The 22,429-nt window shown below is 39.5% G+C and overlaps 1 protein-coding gene, 1 long non-coding RNA gene and 1 pseudogene across 3 annotated transcripts; 2 read left to right on the top strand and 1 right to left on the bottom strand.

Moving 5' to 3' along the window:
* The first annotated feature begins 3,626 nt into the window (after positions 1 to 3,626).
* LOC149040596 (uncharacterized) lies at positions 3,627 to 5,648 on the top strand (annotated as a pseudogene). Its single transcript, XR_016179786.1, has one exon. The product of XR_016179786.1 is annotated as an uncharacterized LOC149040596 (transcript).
* Positions 5,649 to 12,602: 6,954 nt separating this feature from the next.
* On the bottom strand, positions 12,603 to 21,761 carry LOC113666638 (solute carrier family 12 member 2). The gene is made up of 6 exons (XM_089182596.1): positions 21,236 to 21,761; positions 19,494 to 19,785; positions 17,209 to 17,897; positions 16,080 to 16,571; positions 14,884 to 15,181; positions 12,603 to 14,198 (listed from the first exon to the last, which is right to left on the bottom strand). The coding sequence occupies exons 1-6, from the start codon at positions 21,596 to 21,598 to the stop codon at positions 13,261 to 13,263; spliced, it is 3,072 nt and encodes a 1,023-aa protein (XP_089038722.1). The 5' UTR covers positions 21,599 to 21,761; the 3' UTR covers positions 12,603 to 13,260.
* LOC149040595 (uncharacterized) lies at positions 21,252 to 22,398 on the top strand. Its single transcript, XR_016179787.1, has 3 exons — positions 21,252 to 21,607; positions 21,683 to 21,886; positions 22,095 to 22,398. It is a non-coding gene; the product is annotated as an uncharacterized LOC149040595 (long non-coding RNA).
* Positions 22,399 to 22,429: the final 31 nt, after the last annotated feature.

Here is a 22,429-nt window from a genome sequence, read left to right as displayed (position 1 = left end):
GAGAGACTCATAACGTTGTCAAGGGATACCTGAAATCTAAGATCGGGGCCTGAAATACGGGAACGGGCGAAACAATCAGAAAGGCTGGGAGGTGGACTCCTTTGTGGACTTACAAATAAAAGAGGGAATTTATTTTCTGTGTTTGATGGATGAATAGATCGATCTATTTTTTGTTTGTTTCTTTGCTTACTTTAGTTAGTCTCAACATATTCAGAGATTGGTGCTCTAAAAGCCTTTAGGAGCCATTAGTCATGATATTAGAAAACGACGTCCTAAATTTCATGCCACAGCGCGTATATGACCAAAGGACAGTCAGACACACACAAATACCCAGTTTGTTCGCACGATTCTTCCTTCCACCTTTCTGAGTCAGTTAGTCAGTCAGTCACTCAGTCAATCAGCCAGTCAGTCAGTCAATCAGTTGGTCAGTCAATCGATCAGTCAGTCAGTCACTCAGTCAATCAGCCAGTCAGTCAGTCAATCAGTTGGTCAGTCAATCGATCAGTCAATCAGTCACTCAGTCAATCAGCCAGTCAGTCAGTCAATCAGTTGGTCAGTCAATATATCAGTCAATCAGTCACTCAGTCAATCAGCCAGTCAGTCAGTCAATCAGTTGGTCAGTCAATAGATCAGTCAATCAGTCACTCAGTCAATCAGCCAGTCAGTATGTCGATCAGTTAGTCAGTCAATCGATTAGTCAGTCAGTCATTAGTCAATCAGTCAGGCGTTACCAAAATAATTACCAAAAAAAAACTTTCTAGTCCATTTTTCTTACAACCTAAAATAGAAGAGTTTTCCCAATGATTTTGATCTAAATTAAACGATGCGTCATAGTTAACGGTCATTTGCGCGCGCTTTATCTTTCAGAGATTAAGTGAAAGCGATAGAGATGAGTGAGGTCCGAAATCTTAAACAGTGAGTGACACAATGGTCACATGATAAGTCAGAATAACTGAAAATACGCTTTACGAAAGGTGCAAAGAAAAGTGGTGATACTAGACACCTACCTTAATTGTCATTTTACGTCTCCGAATTATTTCACAAATGGCTGGTAGTTGCTTGTGGCCGGAAAGATAAAAAAACTCACATAAGCATCAAAAAAGACATCCAATTAGTTAGATGCTTTTTCATTCTCATCATCGCCTGATATTTTTTGAGCAAGGAGTTTATAGCTCCACTGGACGTTTTCGATAATCATAATTGCCCATGTTTACACTCGCATATGTGGGCACTCCACATGAAATCGGAAATCTTTCTAGTCTGAGCAGTTGTCATGGTTACGTGTGGTAAACATATTGCAATCGTCATGATGTCGTGACATATTCAAGTACGTAATGTAAAAAAGCGGGCAACCTGGGTCGGAGTTAAGAAGTTTGCACGCTAGAATTCAATTTGCTTTGCTTACAACGAAATCTTTTCTATTTTAATAACTTTTTGAAGCCATTCCAATCATACGGATGAATTAACGTTGAAATTTCAAAAATGAGTTCATGTATAGGACGTACACATCGAGATACGGGCTGATGGGCGCAAGAGGAAAATTATTTGAAGAGCACGAATGAAGCGCAAGACTTGCTCAAGGTGTAGCTTACAGGAACTCTCGCTTCTCAATGACTCTCCAAGCTCCCCATATTTATATTTCCGTCCAATTATTTTTTTAAGAACAAGTGCGTATGATTTTCTTTTCAAATCTGCCAAAGCCTTTTTACACAAAAATCCTTATACTTGATTTGACGGCTATGGTGATATTACACGGCACCGTATTACCCATTGTCAACTATCACCGGGCTTGGGGTACCAAGAAAAATTCCCTATCGGAGGTCTCCCCTCCCCTTTCCCTGAGGCCTTTTTTTTCTCTCTTCTCAGTACCCCTCTGCTTTTTTTAACACAAGCGGGAATGATTGTGATATAACCATCTGTGTGTAACTTTCAGGCCTTGGTTCTGGAGGATCTAAATTATGTCGCGAGGAGATATAAGAGTGGAAAGTACGCTATAGACCAATCTGTGACAAATCAATACTTAAAGGTAAGGTTGCCTTATGCAAAGAACATAGAGCCATTTGTATTGATGACATCTGTAAAGAAAATACAATATATAAAGTTCAGTTATTAAAGATTACTAAATTATTTTGAAATTGGTTAGATTATCAGTCCTTGATAGATCCTAACCGATCGAAATAGTGACCGATCAAATTGTTTCGTCATGTAAGATGCAGCTGAATTAAGGTGGTCTTCCACTCAAAAATTTGTATTTTTTGTCAAAAAACTTTCATTTTGAAAATGGTGCTTTTTGGTATCTTTAACCATTACTCTTTCATTCTACAGCTTCCTTTTTTCCATATTCAGGAGGTAAAGTCAAAAATTTTGCTAAATTCCTTAGCGAGTATGAATTTTCACCTTAGCAACGACCATAGCAACGGTTTGTTTATGAAAACAAAACGCAGTTGCAGTCAAAAGGAAACGACGGAATTTCTCCTGGGACCCCTCCCTGGTTATTCCCGTTGTTTATTGACATTTCAATCAGGCATACATGCAGTGAGTTACGAGCACCCAAAATGGCGGATGACATGTGGCGACACTAGGGAGTTACTACATCACGGGCGACGAGCGGGGATAGAAAAAACGACCCAAATACGAGTGGTCAGCGGTGAAACAACTTTCATATTTCATATATAGACAGATCATTTGTAGTATCAGGAAACAACCGTGTTGTAAAGCCGAAGTGTAAACAGTTTACTTTGCTAAATAAAATGTTAAGCAATTCAAAAGTGTTGATTGTACATATATCTTTTACTGCTTTAATAAACAATGAAGGCATGGGTGGCATCCGAAAGGTACCAAGAAGAATTAAATGTACGTTTTGTAGTTGCAGAAAACAATCGTGTTGTAAAGCCGAAATGTTACCAAGTTACACTTCGCTACTTAAAAAGTTAAGCAATTTTCCTCAAGCTTTAACTGGAACAATACTTTTAATGCTCTATTAACCAACGCAGGCATCGGGAAAGGCATTGGTGACACCGGGAAAGGCATCAAGAAGAATGATATTCACGTTATGTAACTTGTTGTGTGACGAAAAAAACGTATCTTGACTTGTTCAAAGCATTAATCACAGTTGGCTTCCTTTTCACTTGAATTTTGTATCCACAGCCTAAGATGAGAAATTTAAAATTTCTATCAGCTGAAGTTCTTTTACTGCATATTATATCTATTCAATCGCCCCCAATTCACGTGGAAAAAAGGCAAGTAGGAAAACATTGAGCTTCGAGAAACAGCCATGTTAAGGCTAATGTATTTACCATTCCTTAAATATTTACAATCAAGACCACTCGTTTAGGAGACCTTTTCTCAAAAGATCCACACGTGCAAATAATGCTGTTTTCCGTTGGAAATGTTTTTCTTCCTATTCAATTGAACAACTGACTTAGCGTTTAAGCCGAGAAAAAAATCACAAAGTTTGAATTCTGGGAAAAATTGCTTAAACTGTGAAGTAAACTGTTAACATTTCGGCTTTACAACACGATTGTCTCTGGAACAATAAATTATATGTCTCTATATGATGTATAAAAGCTGTTTCACCGCTGACCGCTCATATTTGGGTCGTTTTTTCTATCCCCGCTCGTCGCCCGTGATGTAGTAACTCCCGCGACACTATTTCCCAACTTATCATCCACCATTTTGGTCGTATTCGTTCACTCTATTCCTATTGCGATTTTGCTTGATAATTTATTTATCAATGCCACCAAAGGCTCGTTCTGGTTACACAAAAAAGCGTAAATATCGTGGAAACCAGTACTCTACTGAATCGAAGCGTTCGAAGAAGGAAAAAACGAGTGTCAGCACCAAAGGTCTTGGGAAAGAATGTTCAGCTTCTGCCCGCAAGATTCCAGCAGGTCTGACCACCGCATCTTCTGAGGGTATCAAGGAGTGTAAGGAGTCAATCATAAGTGGATTTCGGTTTGTAGATATGAGAATTTTGTCTTCTGTGATGGAATGTATGCCATGCAAAGAATGCTTTGTTTGTGATTTAATTTTACAAGAGCAAGCTATGAAACGCAAAGGTTGTGCCTCGAATCTTCGTTTGCTTTGCTGCTCGTGTGGTTGGTCTATGGAATTCTTTACTTCAGCTCAAATAGGCCGTTTCTTTGAAGTAAACAGAAGATTTGTGTATGCTTCAAGATCTGTTGGTTGTGGACGTGCGGCAGGTAAGAGGTTTTGTGGACTTATGAACATGCCGCCACCTCCTAGACCTACACCATATGCTCGCCATAATAAAGAAATACTCCGAGCAGTAAAGAAGATCTCACTGGAGACAATGCGTGATACTGCAAGAGAGATTCACGATATCAAGCCAGGTTCAGATGAGGGCATAGCAAGATGTGGAGTGTCTGTTGATGGAACATGGCAGAGAAGAGGCTTTTCTTCTTTAAATGGCTGTGTGAGTGCTATTAGCATGGATACAGGGAAAGTGGTAGATGTTGAGCCCCTAAGCAAAGTTTGTATCAAGTGCAGGGAGCATGAAAATGATCCTGACACCCCAGAAACTACTGCATGGAGAGCAGACCACAGAGCCTCTTGCAAGGCAAACTTTAAGGGTTCAGCACCAGCTATGGAACCAGAAGGCGCCCTTCGAATGTTTCAAAGGTCAGTAGATCTGCATAAGCTGCAGTATGATGAATATTATGGCGATGGTGACAGCAAAAGTTACTCATAAGTCAAAGATGTATACCAAGTCTATGATATTGAAGTTCAAAAGAAGGAATGTGTTGGCCATGTTCAAAAACGACTGGGAACAGCTTTACGAAAGTTAAAGAAGGAAAAGAAAGGGATGGGTGGGAAAGGCAGGCTGACAGATGCCATGATTGACAGACTGCAAAATTACTATGGAATTGCCATTCGAAGCAACTCAGGTGATCTTGCTGCCATGAAGAAGGCAATTTATGCCAGCTTGTTTCACTGTGCTTCTTCTGCAGACAGTAATTACCATGGGCATTGCCCTGAGGGTCCTGAAAGCTGGTGTGGTTTTCAGCGGGACAAGGTCAATAGGACAAACACTTTCAAACATGGAACTGGCCTACCTTTAGATGTCAGAGAGGAAATCAAACCCATTTATAAAAGGTTGAGTGAGGACAGCCTTCTCAGCAAATGTCTTGATGGCAAGACTCAAAACCAGAATGAGTCACTCAATGGTATGGTTTGGGAGCGTGTGCCAAAGGGGGTGTTTGTTGGTTCTGAAGTACTGCAGCTGGGGGTTTATGATGCTGTCGCTCACTTTAATATTGGTTCAAGAGCAGCTATTAAAGTGTTTGAGAGTCTTGGAATTCCCCCAGGTGAATTCTGTATAAATGAATGCCAGCAGTTGGACAAGATTCGTGTTTTGAAAGCTGAATACAAGTTCCAAGAGAAGAACAAGACAAGGAGGAGGCTACTCAGGGGAAAAAGAAAGAAAAAAAAATGACAAATCCCAGGAAAAGGAGGGTGACATATATGCACCTGGTGCATTTTAATGAGAACATCAAAGAGCTTAGCTTAAACTTTCCAAAAGGCACCAGTTGCTTTAGTGATTATTTTGATTGATCAACTTAAATCTTTAAACTTGATTTTCTCAGTTTTGCAATTTTGAGAGAGTGCCCGTCACGGCAAAAAGGATTTCTTGAAAAGTATTAAACCAAAAGGGATGAAATTTTCAGGGAGGTTTGCTTGAGTATAGTTCTGTGTTGTGAACCTAAAATTATTAGTGATTTTTAGTTACATGGTTGTTGACAGATGTATCCATGGTGATAATACAAACAAAAATGTTGTAATCAAGGAAAAGTTGCAATTTTATAATAGCTTGGCATAAAAAATATGGGTTTTCTGAGGTTCATGACATAAAGCCATCTTTGTACTTAGTTTTGATACCAATTTCAGGTGAATAGGACCGCTAGTTCTTGAGATATCCTTTTTACAAGAACACCATTATTTTCACAGTTGGGGGCCCAAAACTTGGTTACCATGGCAACGACATGTCTATCAAAATTCTTAAAAGTATCAGTTTGAGGTGATCTCTCCAATGGTACTTAAATAACTTAGGTAAAGCATAAACTGAATTTTTTTAAAATTTGAGTGGAAGACCACCTTAACTTTGTTATGTTAACATTTACAGGCACTGGTGATGACAGACAGTTAACAAAGTTGACATGAAAAAGGTATAAAACTAAATATATTTTATTTTTTGGGGGGCATTTAAGTTTTGCAAAGGCTGTAGCAATTGCAAAATATATTTGTTTTGAGAAGTTGCAACTTCTGTCCTACATTTTAGTCAAATGCGAATATATATACATATGCGCGTGTTTTACTGAAAGGAAAATATTTGTTGAGGGGGCTTTTCAGAGAATGGGCACTTCCAAAAAGGGGGCCCAGCATAATTTTAACCTTGTCATTGAGCTATTTCTTGTATTCTAAATTTTTTTTAAGTGGGAAGGGGAAGGAGAGGGTTCATGAAAAACTTTGGGCTCCTGATGAGGGCAGCGGTTTGTTGGAGTAGGGTTCTTATCTTAAAGACATAGTTAATCGGCCTTGTACTTTGTTTTTTTGTGCGTGTCTGTGTTTAGATCTCTTCTTCAGACAATGATTATGGTAGTACAGCATCCCATGGGGCACCAACCTCTCCTTTAGTTCAAACTGAGACTGAGGATAGTCCAATACATGTCATTACTCAAAACCAGAAAGGTGAGCTCAGTATAGTTCTTTTTTCCGAGAGGACACTTCTGGCTCATCCAGGAGGCTTTGACATACTATTCCTTCAAAACACTGAAAATGTATTATTTGAAAAATACCTCAGTGGTAGAATTCACTCTGTCACTTTTACAGGATCGTAATATTATTTTACACTCTCTTTGGAGGGTAATAACTAGTCCCTGTTCGTGAGTTTGATGACCGAGATGACTCGCGTAACAACAGCACCGTCCAAATTTACCTAAGACAATGTTGGATGTGCAACCAGTGCCAAATATTCTGGAACCGAAACCTAAATTTGCATTAGTACGTTCAGACCCGCGAAATGAAAAGACCTGTACCCTCTTAACCTGCAGGTCAACTCATCTCGCGGGTCTTCTCGTCCTGCTGTTGCTCCTATTCCGTAAGTCTTCTAATCCCGCAGGCTTTCTCACACTACGGGTTTTCTCATCCCGCACGTCTTCCCATCCTCCCGACCAAATGATCTCAACAGCTTGCACAGAACTCTTATTAAAATAAAGCAAATGTTTAATACTAAAAGTACGCTGAATCCATTGATGGGAAAGGTGTCAAATGGTTGAGGCGTGAGTAGTCCAGTGGTCAGTGTGCTGAACTCTGGGTCGGACGGCCCGAGTTCAAGTCCTGGCTGGGGCATGACGTTGTGTCCTTAAGCGAGACGCTTCACTCACATTGCTTCGTCTTCTCAGATAGGACGTAAAACCGTAGGCCCCGTCTCCTGCAGGGCTGGGGTAGGAGACGTTAATTTCTCACACACGAGATTACTATGTGGTGGATGTCCTCCCCTGGGGTGGGATGGGTGGTGGGTATGGGTGTATTAACCAGGTAGGAGACTCATGTCCTATTGTTATGCACCTGTACTTGTACGAATCCATTAAATATATAAATGATAAAGCTTGTAAGTAACATGAGTGTTAAAATAAAAAGCGTTGTTTTAAAAAGTAAGGTGTCTCACTTCGACAGAAGAATTACCAATATGAAGATCGGGTTGTTAGGGAGGAATTATTCGAAATCATCGCCTAAGTTTTCGTGCAATCGACTGTCAAATGATTGGAAACGAACCAAGAAGACAGTTAATGCAGATCTTAGGTAAGAGTTAGTATCAAAGCTGTAGTGTTGCTATATAAATTGTAGGTGGCAGTTTCATTAGCGTAGAGTCGCAGAGAGCAGATATGAGCACTGAGATTTAGGTCTTTCTTAAGACAATACTGAATAGTTTGGTCCAAAAAGAATGCAAATCATTAATAATATAATCTGCTCTTTACCTCAACCCTTAAAGGCAATTTGCTAAACCAATTTTATTCTAATGTCAATTTTTACCTAAAATATCTTAACTGGTGCCAATTATTATGGCAGAAGCAGTCGCCTTGTCAATACAAAGCCTCGATACAGGCTAAATATACTTCTGTCATTTTACCCTATCGTAAAGTATTTTTTACACAGGGGTTTAACACTGTCCCACTGAAAACCAGGTGACAATATCCTCATCAACACCACGCGGTTTTAAGTAGGACAACTTACAATACGTTACTAATTATCATTACATGATAATGATTTAAGGATTTATTATTAACTTTCATCGAGTGAGAATGTGATCGAAGTGATATCGCGATGCTGGAAATCAATGGTGATTCAGCTTAAAGTTTACTTCTTGATTGATTCTTTTCAAAAAACTCTTTCAACCTCAAGCACTGTCTTCCAATACGGAAGACAAACTGTATGGCACGAGTGCATTTTTTTGTTTACGAGTAAAACTGCTGCTGTTTTTCATGAAATGGTAATTTCACCCAATAATTGTGACAGATATACCCATCTCGCTGATCTTTGCAATATTTTTAGAAACCTAAACATTTTAGTTTTGCATTAGAGAGGTGTCGCTATTGGAACCCTTGGCATAAGCTCCATCAACGACACCTCACTATGATCGTACATAAGGTTAGACGGTTGCATAAATAAGCTATAAAGACGTCAACCAATGAGACGTTAAAGCCATTAACATAGAATTTGAAAGTGTTTCTGAAGGATAGCAGCTGTGAAATAGTTGTATCATGGAAGCTAAAGAGTGCATGAAGTGCAATTTCTGAGTAAAGTAAGCTGTGTTCCACTACGAGTTAAACATTTCGGACTATTTTGAAGTTTTTTCCTTTTTTTTCCCTTTTTTTTCTTCGGGGAGTGGGAGAGGGAGGAGGGAAGGTGATAAATTACTGGTATTGCTTTAAGAGCGAATTTTTTTTATCACCGCGTGGGAGGTGGCACATGATCGGAAAAATCACTATCCTCATATTTCGCTCAGAGATACCTTAGAGTAAGTCTATAAAAGTGGTATAATTTTTTTGTTCAGAGCTGTTTTTATTTTCTAGAAAATCACCAAACACTGTATCGAGCCCCAACCGCCATAAAATGACCGAAATGAAGTCGACGAGTAGGGCAACAAAACCTTTATTCCTCAAAAGCGCAAAAGAAAGCAAGTCTTTCTGAATTTTACCCATTTGTATACGAGGTATTAAAAAACGATTTGAATCTAATAACGGGCTTGTTGACATAACTATGAATTATTGGCGAATATTTGAAAATAGCCAAAATTTGATTGATTAAAAATTACATTTTGGAGCAGTTTTTCAATAAAAATTTTTCCTACCTGGTATAACTCGGAATCACTTGAGATGAGCATTTTTACAAAGTGGAAAGAATGTTCTTTCCATGGATATAAAAATTGATTTGGGGCTCTTAATTACTGCGAAGAAGTAGCCCGGTCTATTTCGTGCAAATCGCAATGCCGCCATGTAAACAACCGCAGATAATCCAATTAGGCTTTTTATTATCGAAGCCATAATTCCAACAAAATCTTATCGCTTTGACCTATACTAGATTGTAAACTGGATTTCTTAGGCTCACCTGGCGAAAAACACTTTTCTAAGATTGGTTCCTTGCCTCAATCTTGTTATAAAGAGACTTGACAACAGCTTCGATAGTACAGCACTACAGGCGGTGTATACCAAATCACAGTGAAAACATCTCACGAAGGTTCCTGCCGGAAACATCGCATTGCTGGACAGTTATAACCATATTTCAGCTTGGAACACTCACATTTTACAAGTCTTCCTTTCACAATAAGAATGGAAGTTTGTTTTTTATAGAACGAGCCAGAGCATCCTGACAGATGAAATGAATCATTGACGTTCGTTTTTTGCGATGGTGTCACGCAATAACATGTCACTCGAAAGGAGGCTCGGTTACCAATACGCTCTTATTTTCTTTCCTTCTTATCCCCTATTTTTTATTTCCGGGAAAAAGTTTTAAATCCAGAATTTAAAATTACCGTTGTTTGCATTTTTTAAGCGCGATACCACTCATGCGTCACCCTAGACTGCTAAATGAATTAGGTATATGTTACTACAGCATAGAGGAAATTTCACTGCATTAATTTTTAACGACGTAAAAAAATGTGTTATCCTATTTTGTAAATTGTGACGGCTTGCAGGGTGGACAGGTGCAGGAGTGGAAAAATTAAATTGGGAGTAGCTTTCTAAAATACTCAGCGCTAAAAAAATAAATTAGATTAGGCACAGTTTCTAACCATATAATGAGCGTCGCGCCATAAATTTTCCAAAGCAAACTAAAATGATGTTTTCGTTTGGCCGCCGATTTTTTTAAGAGGTGAACGTACCAAATGGAAATCAATTGCTCCTTTCAAAGATTAGTTGGGGGATGCTGCTCCCAAGATAAGCGAAGTCGAGTTGCAGGAAAAGCTTCTCTTATAGTCCCTCTGCGCTTCTGTGAGAAAGACATCTCAGCACACAAACAGGCTGTGGGCGTGAATAATGTTGAATCGGAAGTCGATCTCATTTTAGCACGGGCATCGATATTCACGTTGCCTTCCAATATTTCGGTATCTCGATATCTCCGTTCATCGTAAGCAGCCTTACGTGAGCAAGATCGAAGCCCTTTGTTTTAGCTGTACCTGTCAGCAGTGACGAACTACATGTAGCTTGAATATTGGTTTCATTGACCAGGAAAACACCTAAAGTATATGACACTGTATTCTTTTCCTTTCTTTCCTTCTTTCTTTCTTTCTTTCTTTCTTTCTTTCTTTCTTTCTTTCTTTCTTTTTTTGCTTTATAAAACCCATTCAGTTAGCTGGTATGGAGGAACTTCCTGATTTCTTGAATCTCCGAGGGTACGCCGCCTCTGTCTTGTCGAGAATTCGGGATCTCAAAGAATGGCCGATTAATTGTTTGATTAAGGGACGGGAAACAACTTTATCCGAGTTCGAGTTGAGAAAACTGTCACGTTTCTAGCGATGGCCATTATCATCGTAGCAATCAAGGTACAAAATCGAAAGGTTTAAATTGATGAGCACGCTATCGTAAGGAAAATTTAAAAAAAAAAAACAACAATAAAAACAAAAAACAGAGATTGTGTAAGTCCAAAGCTTTAAAAAATGCAATTGTAATGACCTACAGTCAGGCGATATCAAATAACACGTAATGTCTCGCGGCCTGATACAAGCGGCCGACTTTGTGACTCGAAGATTTACGTTTTTAGTGAAGTTTAACGTTCAAAGTGCTTAGATAAAGCACGAAATTGTTAGTCTGTTGGTCTGTTTACATAGTCGGTAGAATTTTTCCAGTGTCATTAGAAAAGAACGCCTCACCGTGGAACCTGTCTGCTTGCCACTGAAGGTGATGGTAGACCTTATCGATCCACTAGGGACACGTAGGTGATGTATATAATCACGGAGCACAAGGCAATTAACTTCCAGTTGTTTTAGTTCACTGGGAAGTTCGTCATTTGAGAGGTTACGCATGACGTTTGTTTTTCCCGCGAACGTCAAAAATTCAATTTCTGTCGTCTGTCTCTGGGCGTGTGTACACGGAATTAAGTAGGTTTGTGTTTGTCGTGAATGTGTTATTTTATTTTATTTTATTTTTTGTGCAGGATTTTTTTAAGAATTCCATAAATTGGTAACAAAATGAAAGGCAAGCTTGCGTTTGCCGTTTGCCGTTAAACGTCATGCTTAAAGTGCCTATTGATAAATAGAATCTTTGCGAGCGCGAAGTCGTGGAAATAGAGTCGATAACAAAGCATGTATAGTCAGTACCAGGGGGTGACTAAATTTACGAAAACGTCAAAAAGTAGTTTTTCAGAATTCAGAAGAGATCTACAGCGTTTTTTAAGTGAATTCGCGCAGGTTTTTGTTTAAAACATAACACTAAGGAATAAATATTAGTTGGCCCAGCACTCGGTACAGCGATGTCTGCAGACGAATGCCTGTCTGAGTGTCCTGTGCACGTTTAACGTGATTGCGTGACAAACATGAGTGATGACACACGACTTCGTTGGTGAATATCGTTGTGCCATTTGGGGAGCCAAACGTTTCTTAACTAAAACTGTAAGCAATCAAAGCATCTTGGTTTATCGTGCTAAAAAGACTTTTGTATATACTGGAGTTGTATGGAAGCAGAAATAAGTCAAGAGTTGCGATGGTTTGCGATGATTTATGAACAGCTCCGAGTATTGTAAATGGTCAAGCTGGACGTTGTAAACACTTTTCAAGTGAACATGACGATTTGAAACAAAAATAATGGAAACACCACTCCTTAATCACTGGTTTCAGAAGGTAAGGGTAACATATTGAGTTTCTGATAAAGCACAGCTCAAAGCCGTAAGATTTTGCAGAAATTATGGCTTCGATAATAAAAGAATAATTGGATTATCTGCGGTTGTTTACACGGCGGCGTTGCGATTTGCACGAAATAGATCGGGCTATTTCTTCGCAGTAATTGAGAGCCCCAAATTAATTTTTATATCCTTGAAAAGAACATCGTTTCCAATTTTCAGAAATGCTCATCTCAAGTGATTCCGAGTTATACCGAGTAGGAAAAATTTTTATTGAAAAACTGCTCCAAAATGAAATTTTTAATCAATCAAATTTTGGCGATTTTCAAATATTCGCCAATAATTCATAGTTATGTCAATAATCCCGTTATTAGATTCAAATCATTTGTTAATACCTCGTATACAAATAGATAATATTCGGAAAGACTTGCTTTCTTTTGCGCTTTTGAAGAATAACGTTTTTGTTGCCCTACTCGTCGGCTTCATTTCGGCCACTGTTATGGCGGTTGGGGCTCGATATAGTGTTTGGTGATTTTCTAGAAAATAAAAACAGTTCTGAACAAAAAAATTATACCACGTTTATAGACTTACCCTAAGGTATCTTTGAGCGAAGTATGAAGGTAGGGCTTTTTCTAGGCATGTGCCACATTTTTTTGATTTCACGCGGTCTCCAGAAAAATTCTCTCTTAAAACGCTAACGTCTCACAATCCAAACTTAAGTGGGATCAGTTCCGTGGTAGCAAGATTTTTCAAACAGGACAACTTTCTTCGCTTCGCTTTCTCTGTTTCGCCAGTAATATTTATCGGTATGAGCTGAGTTCGCTAAACTATCAAATTGAAACAAAATCGCCTTCGTAGGAAGCGTATGTAGGCTAAGAAAAGGTTTATGACCAAAAAATAAAGTCTAAACTACGAGTAAAATGTCAACACATTGGTTTGATTGCCACGTACGAGTAGAACCGGCGGTAAGTCAGCGGACATCACCTCAAGCCAACTCATGTACATCAAAGGGGTTGTGACGTCAGTGACGGGGACTGGAATGGAGATTACGACCAACCTTGTCTCCTCTGAGCAGTGCTGCCGCACGAGTTCTCCGATGCGAATCGTTCTAAGAACTTTCTGGTCTTTGATGGGCTCTTCTCCAAGCTCCTCTTTGACTGGCAGACGTCTGAAAGCATCGATGCTCTCCTTTGACGGCGGTTCATTGATTTCAACTTGCTCCACGCAGCTAGCGTCAAAGCGGAACTTCTTTAACAAGTTTGCCATTTGCAAACCTTGCGGATTCACCTCGTGCTTGGAGCGAATGTTAGCTGAGAAAAACCTCAATTTGCACTTCTTCCAGGCACGATGAAGTGTCAGCAGGTACGGCAGCAATACCGTCAGGCCACCATCATCGTACAGCCACCAGACATCGATGGTGCCCGTTTGTTTCTCTTTCAATGCAATCTTGACCTCCGGTGTCGGCGAAGATTCGGACGTTAGTTCGGACGCCTTCTCAGGGCTAGTAAGACTTTCTCTCTCTTCGTTCGTTGACTTTTTCGCCGGAGAGGAACGTTTGGGCTTAGGATATTCGTCTTCTTCTATAATCGAGCCCGAATCCGAAGAAGAGCTTTCATCCACCTTCTCTACGATGAAATTTTTCTTCTGTTCTTCGTTCATTCGAAGAATGACCAGACCATATTTCAGCTCGAAGACGTCGTTAATAACGCCAAGATAGTCTACTACCTCACTTAAGTACCTCTTATCTGTCCAGTTATTCTTAAAGCCCATGACAACCGTGTTTGGCCGCATCTTTCCCAGTCCGGTGAGGTGAATCATGGACTGCACCCCCATGCGGAGACTGGGCGCTGTAGAGAGGGAAAATGGGAACAGAGAGATGATATCAGTAGAGAAAATGAACTCTTCTTACCGAATACACATGCGACACAAGTTTTCCTCTGTGATTCCATGGACCTGAAGGCAATTACGGATTAATTTCGAGCATTTTCTAAAGATTCTCTCTTTTTTTTTGTAAGGGTAGGGCAGCGATGTTAGAACTGATTTAAAGAAGTGCTGCTTTCCTGGGATTTTTTTTTAGAACCCATTTCATGTGAGAGCCCCAGGTCAATGCACATGACTTGTGCTCGCAAATCAGTATCAAATAATCACGCCCTCTTGATAACCAATAGTCTATCAGTCATTCATTTGCCCCTTGTGCTTCGTGAACAAAGCACGGAAATGCAACCCCTCGCACACAAATGTAACCATTTGCCACCCATTAAACATATCTTCAAACAAGAAAAACGTATATAATTTGGGGATGTATAACGAATCACAGGAAAAAGAAAACAATAAAACATGTTGACTAAAACTGATATAAAATAAATTGGTTTTACCAACTGAGTTGAAAATGTAAGTTGGCCACCACAGAGAGTTTCTAAAGCTGACTTTTCGAGCGTTAGTCACAGTGAAAACTGATACACACCGGCGAAAATGAAAAAATAAAATTGAATAGAAGGCAACTCTTCAGTAATTCGGCAGTACATTGTTTACCTGTGGTCACAGCGCGGAAAGCTTTGATCTTGTGTTTTCTCATCCACTCGACATCTGATTCGTCTTCAGGGAGCATTCCAAAAGCTTCCTTTATCACATTAGCGTACACCATAAGGCTGACGTCTTTAGTGATCTGAGACACTAGGTATGTAAGGTTGGGTCGGTCGTGTGGATGTCCGGTTAGCACTAAACAATGTGGACGGAAGTTTTTCACGTGATGACCAATTCCATCCAATCGGCGAGTGTAGCGCAAGGCCTGCACGAAAGTGTACGCTTGCGCAGATGATCCCCAATTCACCTGTGTGTAACAGGAGAGAAAATGAACAGGGTGCTGAGTAAACTGTCGAAAACCCCGCGGTAGATTTAATGCTTGCATACATGAGTTGAGCACTAGTTGATTTTTCTATCAGGAAAAAGATGAATATCTCCAGGAGTCCATGAGAACTCAAAGTAAGTACGTATATGTTTTGACATTCTCGAGCACAGTACAACCAGCGAGCTTAACCAAAGATCAGCCTTAACTTTGCTTCGGATTAGCTAAGAAGTCGAGCCAAGTTTCTGTACCAATACAATAACAAAGCAAGTTGAAGCGAAACGAATGTAATCCCGCCTTAGTTTGGGCGGTTGCGGTCTCTCAGTCACTGAGACGAGCGAAACGGCGAGCGCTCGAAGTAAAATGCTTGCTTTTTCGCTCGTCGCCACGGACTAAAAGACAATGGGATTACTTTAGAAAATAAATTTATGTTTGTCACTTGACGAGATAACTGCTCAGAGCTCGCGTATCATTTACTTCCACCTTCATTCTGTGACAAAATCCCTCGACTTTCCACGCTAAAATGGTTACGCCGCAGATTGCCATTGTCCAGTAACTTGTCTATTCGGAGAGCGAGAGATGGCAAATCTTCTCGTGATATGAAAACTAGTCTATTAACCCCTTCACACCCTAACATCAGTATGCATATTCTCCTTACTTTTCTCTATACATTTCCTTAGGTGCTGACATTGAGAATTTGTTAGAAATCTAGTGCTCCTTTAGTTGGTGATAATTTCCTTCATTGATTCAGGGGTGATACTATAGGGAAAAGTCAGATGCTAGTTACTCCTGGAGGTTAACGATTTCATTGGTACCCCAACCTTTTACACAGGACCGACTAAAATATAAAACCACACACTTTCCTTCGGATTTCAAGTCTAACCTTAGGTTTGGTGAAGTCGACATACTTGTACAATATCAGCACAATGAATATTGTCAACAGTGCGGCCCACCAGTTGATAAGGAACATCATAGCTATACACAGCAAGGCCCCTAACAGCGACACCCACATGTTGTAGAACTTAAACGAGGGCCGCCATCCCGGAGAACGCGATAACGAGGCAGCAAACACGGCGTAGTTAATGAGAGCGTACACAATGAGGAAAAAGTTGGATATGATTGGGGCAATCACGTTGAGATCTCCGATGGCAATGAACGCTGCCGCTACGAAGAAAGCCAAGATGTAGCCCCTACGAGGTTCATTGCCAGGCCCATAACCAACACCAAAGAAATCTATGTAAGGAAAAAGCTTGTCTTTGCAAACTGCTTGGAATGCTTTGGGTGCCCCGACAAGACTCGCAAGTGCAGAGGACAAAGTGGATGCAAAGATGCCTGCTGTTACAATTGGACCCCATCCCGACACTTCCTCCATAACCTAAAAGATAAATTTACTAAAAGATAACTACTTAAATAAGTTAGGGATCAATTAATCAATTGGTAACTCAAATTTCGAAGTAATTGGCCTCAGTCTTTGGGGAAAGTTATATATACTGTATTAGTACTACATGTAAGTGCAAATGCAACACAAAGAGGCCGAATGACCTTCAACAACATCTTTGCCAGCTATTTTCACTCAGAATTCTCACTAGAAGTCAGTAGACTTTATCCATGGTATTATCGCGGTCAATCAGCAGAACAACCCTGTTCTCAGTGGAAAGACCTCTTGTGACAGGGTGGCTACAAAGGGACCTGAGCCAAAGAATTTACAAGCCAAGCTATTCTTTTAAAACCCTATAACTCCTATAAGTGACTCGCATGTAACTTCTCTCCACATGTACATAATTATAACATAAAGAAAACTGGGAATGAGAATGTTATCTTGAAATAACGCCAAATTCTTGTAACTCATTTACAAAGAGATGTGTAGAAGGTAACAGCCAGAGAATAAATGATCAGATCATGGGAATTCAAGGGTTGAAGTGAATAAGATGGATGGAATACTAGTGACATATGTGCAAGCATTTTGAAAAAATTTAACAGTATATGCTTTGTTTTTTTAAAGGAAACCTTACCTGAAAATCATTTAGAAGCCCATATCTACACTCCTGTTTTACACAAGAAGCCAAAGTCTTATTTTGCAACACCTCCTGCACAAACCCCAGAGCTTCCCTTTCAACACATCCACCCACAAACCAGGCAAGCATAACATACACAATGGTGCTGATTAGAATGGCCAGCAAGGTCCCCTTTGGAACAGCCTTGTGCACATCTTTGAGATCACCAGATATATTCACCCCAGCTAAAATCCCTGTTGCAGCAGGAAAGAAGACTGCAAAGACAGAGAAAAAACTCTCGCCTTTATAACCAGGACCCAAATTGGTCTCAAACACTTCCTTTTGGTACCCCACAAAACCTCTGCTTCTGCTTTCGTCAGACTGTGGCCCGATGAAAGTGCCAATCAGCACATTAAGAATGGAAATAACTAGTACAATAAGAAGTAACATTTGTGCACGTACAACCCACTTTAACCCAATCATGGTGATGCCGAGGAGAATGACAACAGTTATGAGGCCCACAATGCGTATGTCATTGGACTCATCTACTATAAGGGAGCCGTTATCCCGGAGGATATCCCGCACCGTTTCTGAAAAACCAACCACGTACATTGCTGTTGCCACAGCACTGGCTACTGAGAAGATTATGCCAATTGAGCCTCCAAACTCAGGCCCTAGACTGCGGGAAATGAGATAATAGGCACCACCTACAAGAAAAGTATGTTTACTGAATATTTAATTTGCATCAGTGAATTGTGTTTGGGGAAATTAGGTGCCTGATAGTAACATACATCACCCAGGATGCTAAACCATTTTGGCTTCAAGATCTTATTAATTAGTAATTCTCCATACTGTCTGTTATACAATTCTTATTGTGTTACTTTGAAAGAAATTGGTGATGGATTAACTTATAATCTCCTAATGAACATTATATGCAGATATTTTTTGTGCAAACACATGTAAATATTTTTCACCCCATTGCAATGTATTATTGTGAATTTTCTATCACTGTATATTACAACAGAATAGCCTCCTATAGGGGAGCTGTAAAAAAAAAAACATTGTATTGTATCTTAATCACTTTTCTGCTTGATATTGCATCAATATTGTCAGGAAAAATTCTGTCGTGGCGACTATGTCACCCAATGTGCTTAAAATATTTCGGGGACTTATCACATACTCAAAAAAATATTCCATCCTGATTAGTCAATGATGAATGCATAAATAGGTATATAATATAGCACAGAATACTGGACAGTGCTGTGCTATGACAAGTCAGTGCCTATAATAATGGAGGGGGGCATTAGGGCCTATTAGAAACCGCAAGACTGTACAAAAAATCATCCAAAACCAAAAAACCGAAAAAAATGCAATAAAAACTGAAAACCACATGCGAAACTGTCAAAACCGATACATTTTCACATCCCAGTTATTAAAACCCTGATTGATTCAATACAGTGGTGACAAGTGGAGCACACAGAGTAAACTACACCAATTTCATTACAGGATTTATGAATGCCATGGGCTTGGCATTTGTATCTTCTAGTATCTGCTTAAATTAACAGCTACTCTCTCAAGGACCTTGAGTGTGGTCTCTTTGGACTCAGCAGCTGGTAATAGAGCCTAATTAAGTAAAGGAAATTTGCACAAAAGTCCTCAATAGAATTGCAATTTTGCAGTCGCAAATAGCTATAGCTCTGGAAAGTTTCATCAAAAGTCCCTAATCTAACACTTCCATTTGCAAACTAAGACCTGAAAGTCTGGAGATTCTATTGGAATGTTGAATCAATCAGTCACATGCAGCCTGTAATTTGGTCACCAACTTTGAGGCGGCATTGATAAAGAAACTCTGGCAATATTCTGTCCTTAGCTGTATCCTATATGTAGCCACACCCTCCCCCCCCCCCCCCTTTGGAGGAGGGATCCCCGTAATATTTCAATTGGTTTGTCACGCATTCCTCTCTATAACATTTGCGTTTAGCGGCTACCCGAGATCAGTGGAAGCACATTATTGCCCCTTAGATCGAAGAGAAACCGGAACCCATTTAGGTCAAATAGGAAAAACCAAAAACTGCATCACATATCAAATACAAAAACCTGTTAGTATTTTTCATGAAAACCAAAAACCAAATGCTAAAAAACTGAAAATCTGCAAACCCCAATGAACACCAAAACTGAAAAATCCAAGTTTTTTAGTGCAAAAACCGAAAAATTGGTCTAAAAAATAGCCAAAACCACAGAACCAAAAATCCCAATGCCCCCCCTTATAATGTGATGCATCATGCCACATGATAGCCACTCACCTCCTTTGACTTCACCATTGGTACAAACTGCAGATAATGATAATGTCGTCAGAGTAGTTACCACAGCAGACATGATCACAATGAGAGAAGCCAAAGCTATTCCAGCTTGTCCCACCACCCAGGAGAGCCGTAAATAAAGCATCACACCCCATATGTTGAGCAGACAGCCAAAAAGCACACCTTTGATCCAACCAAACTTTGGTGCACTCCTTGCATTTCTTATTTCAATAGAATCCTGGCCATCTTCTAATTTGCTATCATCCAGAGGGGCAGTTTCCTCTGTAAATTCAGCCTAAAAAATAAATGAAAATTTGGAATGAGTACAAATCACTTAGCTTAGTCCTTAGTGTAACCCCTTAGGCTTCACTTGTAAGTAGCCAACTGATTTACCACCAACACAATTAAGATTTGTTCATGTTATATTTTATTTGTGGTCAGCAATTTCAGGTTGTTTGAGTGTCTTTGATTAGTACACCACAATCAAAACTACTGCATCACTCTTAGAAAGTCATCAGTTTTTTCAGGCAAGTAAAGATTAACTTGCCTGCTTGCAGGCCAGTCCAATTTATCAATGTACCATATATAAATCATTTAATTCAATGTTGTTCTATTACAAAAGAGTTGATCATGTATGCCAGCAGTTTTAGCATAAATAAACAGCACATATACCAGAAATGGTCATACAGCTGTAAATATCTTTGTTTTGTATCAAATTTTTAAAACTTATCTCAATAATTTTACAGGTAATAAATTATACAACACCTGAAATATGAAATTGTTCTGATTTTAATCAAAACGTGATATTTCACAATAACGGTGAACTTAAACTGGTTACTTTTTAAAAATAATGGCCACATTTTCTGTCCTCATAATAATCTACTTGCAATGTTGGAAAAATGGTTGAAAAGTTTGAAAATCATGGGCCATTTTCTGTGGTTGTTCAAACATGCTGCACAAATCAATAATTCAACAAACCAAGAGAGGTTCTATAATCGATTGCTCAAAAGGTAAACATATCTCGGTAACTGAATATTGTGATCTTTTACCACACCTAAAATCAATTTCGTACGTATTTGCATATTTTTTAATCACATAAGCTACTAATTTCTACATGGCTCAAGTACAACTTTCGTGTCTAGTCCGCAGGCCGAGTTTTATAAATTGAATCAAATTTAACTTTTAAGAAGCTTTGACGGAGCTTTTACAATCAAGAACGGTTAGCGAGCTGTCCATAAAATCAACATAGGCGCGAGTGTTTTTGATCATCAGTTCATTTAACCAAGTGGTGCGTGTCAAGGATACAAACACATTTAGACTGCAGCAATATTTTAAATTTTATGATATTTTCTTCAGTGATGTGACTTAAATACACGGCAATGCTTTGTTTATAAACATCAAAAGGACTAGAGGACAGTGTAGCTAAGGTACTGTGTTTCTCGGTTGTTTTCGCAATCCTGGGAGCTTTATTCTCCAGCGAACCATCATTAACTTCGTTCACTCAGCATACAAATTAGATTTACCGCCGCGTATCACAATAACATCGTCTAAACTCCTAATCACGTTAAATTTATCAAAAATGGAAAACATTAACCGGTCAGAAGATTTCACACCCATCTTGATACACGCAAGACCACATTGCACGTGACAATTAAACGAAAATTCAAAAATTCACCAAACTGAAAATGAAAAGCCCACGAGCGTTCGTACTTCAACGGTTGACCACTCTTAAAATACATTCATACCTTGTCATTTTCTAAGCCTTTTCGTAGTTGCTGCAGTGTGGGCCGTTGTTTTCCACCGTGTCCGTGCGAGTGCTGACTGCGATAGAAGATAGTCATGGGGATGGCTTCGTTGGTAGCGTAACCGTGAGTGAAATGTTCAGGGCTTCGCGGGCTTTCGATCGGACTGGATGGTGAAGAAGACTCATTCGAGTGTTCTCCACTTGTGTCTCCAGAAGAATCTGGTCCAAATTTCACCTTCAGAACGGAAAATTTTTTTTTCTGTCCCGTAGACTCGTCATCACCGGCGGCTTGTTCCTTCAGGCTTTCCTCCGGGTTTGAGTTGGAATTCTCTACATCAAGCTTCTTCTCCACCTCATCAGACATGTCTATAAGGTAAGAAGGCTGACTAAAATGATGACAAAGAGATATTTCAGCTGTGTTATCGTCAAAATTGCGACTGTTCTGCAGGTTAGCCCTGTCGTAATAAACCGGTCGATCTCGAACTGCCGCTTTGGTGAGTGTCAAGGGATACCGGAAATCTAGGATACGAGGCCTGAAACACAGGAACGGTCGGAACAATCAGAACGGCTGGAAAGCGGAGGAAGAGAAGGACTATAGAGCACTTGGGACTAATGTAATGCAGAAACAGAAGATAGGAAATAGGATGGAAAAGTAAGTATATCGCAGCAATGACATGTATTTTAAAAGAAAAATTACCTGTGATGGGAGAAAGGACTTTGAGATACCCCCGTGTAAGACCTCAGTTCGTCAAAAATATAGCAACTAATGCTCAAAATAAACTGAATAAGGTTACTTTGAGTCAGTTTTCTACCATATTTTTGAATTAATGTTTCTTCTTTTTATGTTTCTTCCTAAATAGCCAGTTCCTCAACAATGAAAATAAAAGTGAAAGAGGAAATTGTTTTTCTGTGTTTGATCGATGGATGAACTGAGATCGATCTAGTCTGTGCAGTTGTTATAGTTACGCGAGATCACGGATTGTAATCGTCACGATGTCGTAACTCATTCAAGTGCGTAATGTAGAGAAGCGAGCAACCTGGGACGTAGTTAAGAAGTTTGGACGCTTGAATTAAATTTCTTTTGCTTACAACGAAATCTTTTTTTCTTTTTACTAATTTTTGAAGCCATTCTGTATCCAATAATACGGATGAATAAACGTTGAAATTTCAAAAATGGGTCATTTGAATTATTTGA

This window comes from Pocillopora damicornis, chromosome 9 (genome assembly GCF_964200805.1).
Source record: "Pocillopora damicornis chromosome 9, jaPocDami1.2, whole genome shotgun sequence".
Lineage (NCBI taxonomy): Eukaryota > Metazoa > Cnidaria > Anthozoa > Scleractinia > Pocilloporidae > Pocillopora > Pocillopora damicornis.
This window is presented reverse-complemented; position numbering and strand designations above follow the sequence as displayed.

Bases quoted from the DNA above. Each gene is read 5' to 3' on its own strand.
- LOC113666638 (XM_089182596.1), bottom strand. From the start codon at position 21,598: ATGTCTGATGAGGTGGAGAAGAAGCTTGATGTAGAGAATTCCAACTCA. The intron at 16,572-17,208 runs GTAAGGTTTCCT...TTTATCTTTTAG, and splicing joins GGCTTCTAAATGATTTTCAG to GTTATGGAGGAAGTGTCGGG. The intron at 14,199-14,883 runs GTAAACAATGTA...CCCTCTCTACAG, and splicing joins TTTCCGCGCTGTGACCACAG to CGCCCAGTCTCCGCATGGGG.